At 45.5% G+C, this 12,989-nt stretch overlaps 1 protein-coding gene across 2 annotated transcripts in view; it reads right to left on the bottom strand.

Moving 5' to 3' along the window:
• Positions 1 to 12,989, bottom strand: part of naa25 (N-alpha-acetyltransferase 25, NatB auxiliary subunit) — a 51,040-nt gene that overhangs the window by 22,342 nt on the left and 15,709 nt on the right. For both annotated transcript variants that reach the window (XR_008811096.1, XM_056290666.1), the window contains exons 3-5: positions 8,034 to 8,172; positions 7,812 to 7,930; positions 3,309 to 3,383 (exon numbers count right to left, since the gene is read on the bottom strand). Coding sequence is in view for 1 of the 2 variants with exons in the window: in XM_056290666.1 (XP_056146641.1) it covers positions 3,309 to 3,383; positions 7,812 to 7,930; positions 8,034 to 8,172 (333 nt within the window). In the remaining variant the exon portion in view is untranslated. The remainder of the gene's footprint in view (positions 1 to 3,308; positions 3,384 to 7,811; positions 7,931 to 8,033; positions 8,173 to 12,989) is intronic.

A 12,989-nucleotide genomic window follows, 5' to 3' on the forward strand; every position in this document is an offset into this window, starting at 1 on the left:
ATCACATTAATTGTTGAGTGGTTTTTTTGTTGCACTTAACAAGGACTGTAGACTTGTCCCGCTTTAACTGTTTTGAACTCCAGATGGCAAGCAGGCGCTGCATGTGCAGTATAAATAAATGGATGGATGACTGTGAAAATGAAATCCACCTATGTACATAAGCCGTAAATATAACATTTGGATAAACTTAAAAAAATAATAATTTCTTTTAAAACACACACACACACCCCATCCGCGTACTGGACTCCATTACGTAATTCAAAACTGCTCTTAAAACCCACCTTTTTAAACTAGCATACTCACAACAACATCAAATTCCTGAAAGGTGCCTTTAAATAAAAGGTTTATTCATCTCATCTCATCATCAGCTGCTTCTCTGGGGTAGGGCACTCCTGGCGTCCCTCTCACCAGCAACACTCTCCATCTCCTCCTGCGGGACCCCAAGGTGTTCCCAGGGCAGATTGGACATGTAGTCCCTTCAGCAAGTTCTGGGTCTACCCCGGGGTCTCCTCCCAGTTGGATATGCCCGGAAACCCTCCAAAGGAAGGCGCCCAGGAGGCATCCTAATCAGATGCCCGAACTACCTCAACTGGCTCTTTTCTACATGAAGGAGCAGCGGCTCTACTCTGAGCTCCCTCCAGATGTCCAAGCTCCTCACCCTTTCCCTAAGGCTGAGCCCAGACACCTTACGGAGGAAACTCATTTCAGCCTCTTGTATCCGCGAGCTGACCCTTTGGGTCACTACTCAAAGCTCATGACCATAGGTGAGGGTTGGAACGAAGACTGACTGGTAAATTGAGAGCTTTGCCTTCCGGCTCAGCTCCTTCTTCACCACAACGGTCCGGTACAACGTCCGCATTACTGCTGATGCTGCACTAATCCGCCAGTCAATCTCCCGATCCATCCTACCCTCACTCGTAAACAAGACCCCGAGATACTTGAACTCCTTCACTTGAGGCAACAACTCATCCCCAACCCGGAGGGAGCAATCCACCATTTTCTGGTAGAGAACCATGACCTCAGACTTGGAGGTGCTGACTCTCATCCCGGCCATTTCACACTCAGCTGCAAACATCCCCAGTGTGTGCTGGAGGTCACATTCTGATGAAGCCAACAAAACCACATCATCCGCGCAGAGCAGAAATGCAATTGTCAGGTTCCCAAAATGGACACACTCCTCACCTTGGCTGCACCTTGAGATCCTCTCCATGAATATCACAAACAGAATCAGAGATAAGGCACAACCTTGGCGGAGTCCGACACCCACCGAAAACGTGTTTGACTTTGTGCCATGAATTATTTTCATTTTTATTATTATTATTTATTTCGTGTTTCCTGTTTTACATCCTGTAAAGCCGGGTCCAAACTATGGACCTGAGGCACTATAGGGCAGATGTCACTTGATTGACAGTACTCGTCGTAATATGTGGGCTGTTCCAAGCAGGGCGATCTTCTGGACTGCCCGGATGTTGGTGTTGCCTGGGATATGGTTGGTGATCTTTTCCATTCCCTTCTTCATGAGTCCTAGAGCTCCGATGACCACTGGTGTTGTTTGGGTCTTCATTCCCCACATCCTGTTGACTTCAGTCTCCAGGTTTGGGTCTTCATTCCCCACATCCTGTTGACTTCAGTCTCCAGGTTTGGGTCTTCATTCCCCACATCCTGTTGACTTCAGTCTCCAGGTTTGGGTCTTCATTCCCCACATCCTGTTGACCTCAGTCTCCAGGTTTGGGTCTTCATTCCCCACATCCTGTTGACCTCAGTCTCCAGGTTTGGGTCTTCATTCCCCACATCCTGTTGACCTCAGTCTCCAGGTTTGGGTCTTCATTCCCCACATCCTGTTGACTTCAGTCTCCAGGTTTGGGTCTTCATTCCCCACATCCTGTTGACTTCAGTCTCCAGGTTTGGGTCTTCATTCCCCACATCCTGCTGACTTCAGTCTCCAGGGTTTGGGTCTTCATTCCCCACATCCTGTTGACCTCAGTCTCCAGGTTTGGGTCTTCATTCCCCACATCCTGCTGACCTCAGTCTCCAGGTTTGGGTCTTCATTCCCCACATCCTGTTGACTTCAGTCTCCAGGTTTGGGTCTTCATTCCCCACATCCTGTTGACTTCAGTCTCCAGGTTTGGGTCTTCATTCCCCACATCCTGTTGACTTCAGTCTCCAGGTTTGGGTCTTCATTCCCCACATCCTGTTGACTTCAGTCTCCAGGTTTGGGTCTTCATTCCCCACATCCTGTTGACTTCAGTCTCCAGGTTTGGGTCTTCATTCCCCACATCCTGTTGACTTCAGTCTCCAGGTTTGGGTCTTCATTCCCCACATCCTGTTGACTTCAGTCTCCAGGTTTGGGTCTTCATTCCCCACATCCTGTTGACTTCAGTCTCCAGGTTTGGGTCTTCATTCCCCACATCCTGTTGACTTCAGTCTGCAGGTTTGGGTCTTCATTCCCCACATCCTGTTGACTTCAGTCTGCAGGTCTTTGTACTTGGTCAGCTTCTCAGTGATTTTCACTGAGGTGTTTTGTTTTTGTGGATGGTGTTGCCATGTCGGTGAGCATGCACCTCTTTTGCTTCCTGTCCTTGATAACGATGTCGGGCTTGTTGTCTTTTATGTCTCTGTCAGTGTGGATGGGCGTGTCCCAGAGGATGGTGACGTCATTGTTCTCAGTGGCCTTTTTTGGCTGGTGTTCATGCCTCTTCTCAGTCGTCTTGATCTTGTAACTCCTGCAGATCTTCCGGTGCAGGTACGCTGCTGCCTTGTTGTGCCTGTACATGTACTCGGTCTTTGCCAGGTCTGGGCAGCCTGAGACGATGTGGTCCATGGTTTCTTTGTACATTCCACAGATTCTGCATTTTGGGTCTGTTCCATCTTTGATGATGCGATGGTGATAGGATCTGGTTGCCAGGCTCTGGTCTTGTGCAGCGATTATCAGGCCCTCCTTCTCTGCTTTCAGTCCGGTGCTCCTCAGCCACTAGTGTGTCTTTTGTTGGTCCACGTCTGTGTCTCTCATTCTTTTTGGGTACTTCCCATGCATTAATTTGTCCTCCCAGGTTTTTTGCAGTTGCTGCTGGTCATGGTGTTTATTATTATTATTGTTGTTGTTGTTGTTGTTTGGTTACCCTGTGAGATGCTCTTGTAAAACTGTGTCTAGCAGCAGTCCCATGTCAAAATCTCCAAAATGAAGCCATTGAGTAAAATCATATCATGATCAATATGCAAAAAACATGTGACTAAGAGCCAGGATGTAGAAAAAAGGAGTTTTCCTTTCAGCATGTCAGCAGTGGGAGGTTGTGTGGGGACACCCTTACCTGCATTACCAGACTCATGACAGACCAGAAGTAATAAGGGTTTTTCGGGACAATCTTATAGAGGGCCATTCCGACCTATAAAAGGAAAAGCATACACTAATTAGCAGGGAGCAGAAGACGTGACTAATATTTACTTTATTGGCATATTCTACATGGCTACTTTTCCAAACAAAACCTTTGTTGCTTACCTGTGCATTAATTAGGCTTGTCACAGTGAACAGTATCCCAGCAGCAACCACAGTGCATTAACTTAAACCAGTATGAAAGCACACATAACACTCCCATAACTAATATCCAGCAACTAGCATTAGCAAAAAAACATGGCCAATCAACTGATTAATAAACAAGAGTGTCAGAGTTTGTGTCACTGTCTAGCAAGTTGATCCCCCCCCCTTATCTCCCCAATTGTATCTGGCCAATTACCCCACTCTTCCGAGCCGTCCTGGGCATTGCTCCACCTCCTGTACCAATCTGGGGAGGGCTGCAGACCACCACATGCCTCCTCCGATACATGTGGAGTCGCCAAGCCGCTTATTTTCACCCGAGAGTAAGGAGTTTCGCCAGGAGGACGTAGCACGTGGGAGGATCATGCCATTCCCCCCAGCTCCCCCTCCCCCCGAACAGGCGCCCCGACCGACCAGACGGGACGCTAGTGCAGCGACCAGGACAGCGCCATGTGTTGAGAGAGTCTGACCATCCTTTGATCTTTGCAACACGTGCTGTGATTGGCTGAGAGCCTGTCACGTGCTTGATGGGCGCCATGTTGCCTACCAGCATCTGGCTCTGTCAGCATGACGTTTCAATGACTATTCCCGCGTTTTTGGCCCATTTCTCGCCGATTTGTAGCAGTTGAAGGAGAAATGGTGTGTTGTGCGGCTTGGTGCTGTTCCGTTTGGCCGGGACAAGGCCGTATGATGCATCGATTTCCACAGGCTGCACAAAGGAGGGCAGTTTGGACCGTGGAGATTCGCAGGCTGGGCTGGTCCCCCTCAGCTTATCCCTACTTGTACTCAGTGAGTTTATTTCAGTGTTGACGATTCTTCAATAAACTAGCTTCCCTGGAGCAAGCCCAGAGTCTGTAAGGCACTGATGTGTGGAAATCAGTTGTGTAGCACATCCAAGCCATGCAGAACCGTTGACAGAAATCAGGCACACGTAAAGAGTGTCAGATTGTCATATGGGATGGGTTGAGTGACAGGCCTGAGCCTGAGCCGAGGCAGTGTGTGGGTAGTGTTGAGATAAACTAGACAAGAGCCCCGATACACAACTGATGCTGCACTGGCTAAACCTGGAAACAGGTAGGCCTCATATTTCTCAAGTGTCCCTGATATTATTGCTCTTTATCATTCAGTAGTAGCCTGCTGCACGTTGTAAAATATGTAATACTGGTACTGACCACCAGTTTACCCAACAGACCAGTGTAGTGGGTAAAAACTAAAGTCTCAGCAGTAATTTCTTTGGGTTGAAATCTACATGTGTGCAGCAGAGGCCCCTGCTGTGCCTGCGACTGTGTTATGACCGCTGGTGGGTTTCTTCCTGATCTCATCACCTTCATCGTGGACTGACAAAGTGAAACTCGTTATTACCATAGCCTCTGCTCCTGATCTGGCGTCAAACCAGCTACTCTGACTACTGGTATGCAATGATAAACACATTTCTGGTTCTCTGAAACTGGGATTGAAATGATGGAAAACCCATGTCTGTGAATGTTCTCATTCATCCGGGTCATGGTTATCCAAAGGAGTTGAATCAAGTGCAACTGGACTTGGTATATATCCGTGAAGACGTTTCGCCTCTCATCCAAGAGGCTTCCTCACTTCGTGCCTTTCTGACTAGACCAAGCTAGTCTGACTGGCTGGTGATGAGACTCAGCATTTACCCTCTAGGAGTCGTTGTCAGAGCTATAGATGTCCATGGCTCTTTGTGATCCGATGTTTACCAACGCCCGTCGCTAACAGAGCCATAGATATGAGTGGCTCTTTTGTGTACCGATGTTTGGCCGCGCCCGTCGTTATCGGAGCTATTGATTTGCATTTGTTTAGCAGCGACGTGGTTGGGGGTGTTAGTTTTGACTTCATTGTTCAGTGGTCATGAGAGTGGTTGGAGCCGTTAGTGACCGACTGTTGTTCTTGGAGGCTAAGCTTCTTCAGTCTCCTGGGTAGAGATGAAAGGACGGCATTGTAAGTGGGAGATAGGTGGTGTCGCAGACCTCCTCCTCTGTTGAGGGATGGTTTTTCCAGTTTCACATAGATGGCTTCCTTCACCCCTCTTTCAAACCATCTATCTTCTCTGTCCAAAATGTGTACGTTGCTGTCCTCGAAGGAGTGTGTCTTCTCCTTTAGGTGTAGATAGACTGCTGAGTCTTGTCCTGAGGAGTTTGGCCTTCTGTGTTGGGCCATCCGTTTGTGTAGTGGTTGTTTGGTTTCTCCTATGTATAGGTCAGTGCAGTCCTCATTGCATTGTACGGCATACACCAGATTGCTTTTCCGGGTGTGTGGTACACGGTCTTTGGGATGAACCAGTCTTTGTCGCAGTGTGTTGCTGGGTTTGAAGTATACCGGGATGCGGTGTTTGTTGAAAATTCTCCCGAGTTTCTCGGAGACCCCAGAAACATACGGGATGACTGTGCTATTCCTTCTGTTCCTTTTCTCCTCCTCGCTCACCTGGTTGATCTTTCTGGAACGTGTTGCAGTTTTCACAAAGGTTCAACTGGGATAGCCGCAGGTTTTAAAACCTCCCCTCAGGTGTTAGTTTTCTTCCCGTTGGGCCTGAGTACTGCTGGGCACATTGTCAGCTCTGTGTTGCAGAGTTCTGATGACGCTCAGTTTGTGTTCCAGCGGGTGGTGTGGATGGAAAACCCATAATTTCTGGAACCTGAGTAGTAGTACTGGTACTGAATGATGTCAAATACATAAAGTGCTGTCAAAATTATTTACGCAGTGGTGTGGCCTTAAAAGGCCAAACCTCTTTCTCAACAGCTTCAGTATGTCATCTAAATGTTTAATCCAATACATTCTTCTTTCCTCTAAGTTGGGGTCAAAGTCTAGTAATAGAATGTCAAATACATAAAGTGCTGTCAAAATTATTTACGCAGTGGTGTGGCCTTAAAAGGCCAAACCTCTTTCTCAGCAGCTTCAGTATGTCATCTAAATGTTTAATCCAATACATTCTTGTTTCCTCTAAGTTGGGGTCAAAGTCTAGTAACAGAAATGAACAGTGATCCACCCATGCAACATTACACCCACAAAACAGGGTCAGCTGTGAGCCTCATTTTGCCGCGTGACCAATTAATAAGGTGACAGACACAATAGTCATGTTAACGTCTTATTTAACAGCAGTCAAAAGTGAGGCGACTTTCAGTCAGTTATCTCATTAAGCTGGTCACATGACATAACTCATTAAGCTGGTCACGTGACATCACAAGGCTCATAGCTTACCCTATTATATGGAGTGCGTCAATCGTCCTCCTGATTTCAATTACTGCACTTGATCTGTGACCCCCGACTTACAGGAACATGAATTTATTAGATTAAAGAATTTAGACAACATTTTGACACTGTTCAGAAAGGCTTTTGAGCTTGGGAGATCATGAAGTGAGCGCGATTCTGAATAGCGCTCGCATGGGGCTGCCTACAGCCCGTGCAGCCAGTTGGCCAGACTCTCTCTATACACGGCGCTGGACCAGGACACACACCCACATCTGGCTTCCCACCCAACTGTGTCTGTAGGGACACCCGACCAAGCTGGAAGTAACATGGGGATTCGAACCTACGATCTCTGTGTTGGTAGGCTACCGAATAGGCCGCTACACTACCCAGATGCCCCTCTTTTTAGCATTATACAGTTGTAAAGTTATAAAGTTTGTCTAAAGATTTCCTTTTCAAATGCTTTACTGAGCTCATATCGCACATTTTTAGCCGCGGACGCCCCGTTTCAGTCCTCGCTGACCCCCAGCTGTTGTCTTTCACCGCTCTGCAGTGCCACATGTGTTTGGAAACAAAACAAGGCTTTGATCAACAGTGTTTATGCAAAATCAACACATTTGTGCATTGTTAGCCTGTTGTTAGCATGTTCATTTTTACATGTAAACATGTGCAACGTAACAAACACGTTGACGACGTGTTATTTGAGACATCAATTCCACGCAGTTCTGAGCTGTCTGGCCACTTTGTCAAATCTCAATCATTCATAGGCGACCTGTGAGCAACAGCAAATACAAGTCACTGCATATGTCCTTGAAAAATCCTGGAAAATATTTTCCTTTAAAGCGGGGGAACCCTGCTGCAATGCAAAATTAATAAGGCCAATGTTTTCCCCCTAGTGGTGTAGGTTGGTAATACCCCTAAGCAAGCATAACGGAGAGAAGCACCACTGGTGTAAAGATGTTAAGCCAGTGGCGAGTCTACTGTGCACCCAAGTATGTACCTACTGAACCCCAAAGTCACTGTGGGTGATCATATGTGCTGGATGTTTTTGTGTTCTTGTGGATATGTGTTCTCTCACCTGTTGCATCTTTTTGTACTCCCCCACACGAGCATAGGCCATGAAGAGGTGCGAGTGATATTCTTCACTCAGAGGAACCTTCTTAACCGCAGCTTCGTACAGCGTAATTACCAATTCCGCTGTACCAACAGACAGCATCGTTAAGATGTATTTACTCTACTTGTGTAACCTGTTTTCCAAAACAATGCATGTACTCTGGTGTGTATATATATATATACTCACGGCGGTGCATCTCTCTATACAATATCGTAAGAGCTTGTAGAGAGTTGTCATCAGTGGGCTCTAGTGTGGCCACTTCTTGGGCCAAAGTGAAAGCTTCATCTTGCTTACCGGTCCGTTGCAAGCCAATTGCCTTTAGGACCTGGGGGAAGTGTTGAGACAGAGAGAGAGGAAGAGGGAGGTGGTGGGGAGAGACAGAGAGAGAGGAAGAGGGAGGTGGTGGGGAGAGACAGAGAGAGAAGACAGAGATAGACTAGGTTTTAACCGAGCAGTCATTATAAAGATCAGGGACACACTTTTGTACAACTATATATGTACAAAATATGAAGCAAATGTGAAGAAATGTGAAGAAACCTGGAAAAAAAGCGTTTACATCAAATAAGGACAAAAGAAAACTGCTACCGGAGCATCCATTAGTTTCTTTTTGCGGTGCGTCTATCATGGATGACATTTTTTAGTCATTTTATTCAGAAATACAGTGCATCCGGAAAGTATTCACACCCCTTCACTTTCCCCACATGTTGTTATGTTAAAGCCTTATTCCAAAATGGATTAAATTCCTTTTTTTCTCATCAATCTACACACAATACCCCATAATGACAAAGCGAAAAATGTTTTGTAGACATTTTTGCAAATTTATTAAAAATAAAAACTGAAATATTGCATGTACATAAGTATTCACACCCTTTACTCAGTACCTGGTTGAGGCACCCTTGGCAGCGATTACAGCCTCAAATCTTCTTGGGTATGAAGCTACAAGCTTGGCACACCTATATTTGGGGTATTTCTCCCATTCTTCTCTGCAGATCCTCTCCAGCTCTGTAAGGCTAGATGGGGAGCGTCGCTGCACAGCTATTTTCAGGTCTTTCCAGAGATGTTCAATGGGGTTCAAGTCTGGGCTCTGGCTGGGCCACTCAAGGACATTCACAGACTTGTCCCAAAGCCACTCCTTCATTGTCTTGGCTGTGTGCTTAGGGTCGTTGTTGTGTTGAAAGGTAAACCTTCGCCCCAGTCTGAGGTCCTGAGCGCTCTGGAGCAGGTTTTCATCAAGGATCTCTCTGTACTTTGCTCCATTCATCTTTCCCTTGATCCTGACTAGTCTCCCAGTTCCTGCTGCTGAAGAGCATCCCCACAGCATGATGCTGCCACCACCATGCTTCACTGTAGGGATGGTATTAGCAAGGTGATGAGAGGTGCCTGGTTTCCTCCAGACGTGACGTTTGGCATTCAGGCCAAAGAGTTCAATCTTGGTTTCATCACACCAGAGAATCTTGTTTCTCATGGTCTGAGAGTCCTTTAGGTGCTTTCTGGCAAACTCCAAGCAGGCTGCCATGTGCCTTTTACTGAGCAGAGGCTTCTGTCTGGCCACTCTACCATAAAGGCCTGATTGGTGGAGTGCTGCAGAGATGGTTGTCCTTCTGGAAGGTTCTCCCATCTCCACAGAGGAACGCTGGAGCTCTGTCAGAGTGACCATCGGGTTCTTGGTCACCTCCCTGACCAAGGCCCTTCTCCCCCGATTGCTCAGTTTGGCTGGGCGGCCAGCTCTAGGAAGAGTCCTGGTGGATCCAAACTTCTTCCATTTACGAATGATGGAGACCACTGTGCTCTTCGGGACCTTCAAAGCTGTAGAAATGTTTTTGTACCCTTCCCCAGATCTGTGCCTCGATACAATCCTGTCTCGGAGGTCCACAGACAATTCCTTTGGCTTCATGGCTTGGTTTCTGCTCTGACATGCACTGTCAACAGTGGGACCTTATATAGACAGGTGTGGGCCTTTCCAAATCATGTCCAATCAATTGAATTTACTACGGGTGGACTCCAATCAAGATGTAGAAACATCTCAAGGATGATCAGTGGAAACAGGATGAACCTGAGCTCAATTTTGAGTGTCATAGCAAAGGGTGTGAATACTTATGTACATGCAATATTTAAGTTTTTTATTTTTAATAAATTTGCAAACATTTCTACAAAACCTTTTTCACTTTGTCATTATGGGGTATTGTGTGTAGATTGATGAGAAAAAAAGGAATTTAATCCATTTTGGAATAAGGCTGTAACATAACAAAATGTGGGGGAAGTGAAGGGGTGTGAATACTTTCCGGATGCACTGTAGACAGCACATAAGAATACACAGATATGGCAGTTGTTGTTCCATTTTGTCTTTACACTCAAAGAAAAGATAAACTCGCAAGAGTGAACAACAGGTGAATAAAAATAATAAATAGTAAATAAAACAATAACAATCATATAAAAGGTACAAACAAAGAAAATCCTCATCCCTTTCCTCCAGTCGGAGATCACAACTTGAGTAACAAACACAAAACAGACCATCCATCCATCCAGAGAGTTTCACCAGGGGGACGTAGTGTGTGAGAGGATCACTCTATTCCCCCCAGTCGCCCCCCCCCCCAACAGGCTGAACAGGCACCCTGACCGACCAGAGGAGGCGCTAGTGCAGCGACCAGGACACATACCCACATCCGGCTTCCCACCCACAGACATGGCCAACTTTGTGTGTAGGGACGCCCGACCAAGCCGGAGGCAACACGGAACCCAGGACCTTCTTGCTGCGAGGTGACTGCCCGAACCACTACGCCACCATGCCACCCATGGTAAAATATATCAAATATTAATAGTCAAATCATTTCTCTAATGTCAATTTATTTGTCTGCTCTTATACTTGATGTGATTTGTGAAAATAATGAAATGGCAGACCACTTATAAAGAATACAATTCTCGATATTTTGTCAGACATAAAATATTGGGCTGATTAGGCTAATAATAATAATAATAATAATATCTGAATATTTTGATTGTTTGCCAGGTGGACATTGGAACTTGATTCTAGTATTCAGCCGCTTCTTTTTTGCCCCTGCCCAGCCACAGCAGTTTGTACAGAAACAGTTTTTATTTCTAGAAAAGAGACACTGGTAAAGTACTAAAACGAGGAAAAACAAGAACAGTGGCGTCTACACAGCAGCGGAGAGCTCTCAACACTACACTGACTTTCGACCATACCTACATTTTCTAGTCTCATCCCGTCTGACACACCCAGGAGACTTTCCAGTGTTCTCCGTATTGCCATATCCAGCTGTGGGTGGGGACATTTTCCCCGAATTTCAAAACCGGAGTTCAGCACTGTGAAACAAAGCCACCTGAACACGAGGGACGGAATTTTCTGCGACCGGCAATTTTAAAATCTGAATCTTCAAGATCTGACTTTCAAAGAGCTGAATTCAGACCGATATAATCAAATATCTAAGATTAACCGTAAAAAATTAAATAACATCAAAATACACGTTTTCATAAACTGAAAGCTTCTGAAATCCAAGTTCGGCTACAACCGCTTTCACGTCATAGGATTCCACCCCAGCAAGAATATGAAAGTGAGGTGGAAATCCACGTGTGCGGGTCATTAAACTTCAGCCGGTCCAGAATCCAGCTGGCTGTACCATCACCAGAACTCCTTCCACAGATCACATCACTCCTGTTCTTCAGCAGCTCCACTGGCTCCCTGTTAGGCACCGTACTGACCTCAAGATCCTGCTCCTCACCTTTAAGGCCCTTCATGACCTAACTCCTCCATATCTTTCTGAACTCCTTCATATCCACACACCTTCCCCCACTCTCACATCCTCTTCTGCTCTCCAACTCACTACACCATCGGCCCCCTGGACTACCATGGGGTCTAGAGCCTTCAGTCATTCTGACCCCCGCCTATGGAGCTCTCTACCACAAGACCTTCACAACACCGACTCTCTTTCAACCTTCACATCCCACCTCCAAACGCACCTTTTCACACTGGCATAGTCAGTCTGAGCCACAGCTCCATGAGTTTTGTGCAGATGATCTGCTCCTGTATTGTCACAGTGTGTGTCTGGTGTGTGTGTGGTGTGTGTGTCGGTGTGAGAGTCTATAAACGGCCAAACTAAAGCGCTTGGGGCCTTGATTCTTTTTGGAGGTTATTGGGGATGATCAGGGGCACCTATAAAAAAATAGCAGAAAATTAAAATTATGCATAATTAATTATGCATAAATATGCAAAATATGCATTTTTCTAAAAATGGCTAAAAACCACTTTTCTCTGCATTTCGGATGATTCTGAGCATTTGGGGGGAGGGAGTTGGAGTGGGGGGGGGTTTTAGGGGCAGGGGGAAGGCGGTTAGCTGGCAGGATGAAGAGGAGGGAGATTTAGACGGGTGGATAACCAAACCGCTACATTGTAGCGGGGTTCTTCTAGTGATTTTATACTTATCTGTTGTGTTAACTTTTTATTGTCTACCCTGCTTTGCTTTGATTTTATGCTGTCTGATACAGTGCCGCTTGTTTTATACTGTGTTTTCTGTAAGGTGTCCTTGAGTGCTCTGAAAGGCGCCCACAAATAAAATGTATTATTATTATTATAATTATTATTATTATTAATCTGTGTCCGGTAGTCGGGGTATGCTTTTATCACATTTCACTTCCCTTCAGACAAACACGGACCATTCATTCAGTGGGCGATGCACAGCAGAGATATCAATCAGAAGATATCAGTCAGAAGATATCAATCACAGGATATCAATCAGAAGATATCAATCAGAAGATATCAAACAGAAGATATCAATCAGAAGATATCAAACAGAAGATATCAATCAGAAGATATCAAACAGAAGATATCAATCACAGGATATCAATCAGAAGATATCAATCACAGGATATCAATCACAGGATATAAATCACAAGATATCAATCAGAAGATATCAATCACAGGATATCAATTAGAAGATATCAATCACAGCATATCAATCAGAAGATATCAATCACAGGATATCAATCAGAAGATATCAATCACAGGATATCAATCACAGGATATAAATCACAAGATATCAATCACAGGATATCAATCAGAAGATATCAATCACAGGATATCAATCACAGGATATAAATCACAAGATATCAATCAGAAGATATTAATCA

This window comes from Lampris incognitus, chromosome 12 (genome assembly GCF_029633865.1).
Source record: "Lampris incognitus isolate fLamInc1 chromosome 12, fLamInc1.hap2, whole genome shotgun sequence".
NCBI lineage: Eukaryota > Metazoa > Chordata > Actinopteri > Lampriformes > Lampridae > Lampris > Lampris incognitus.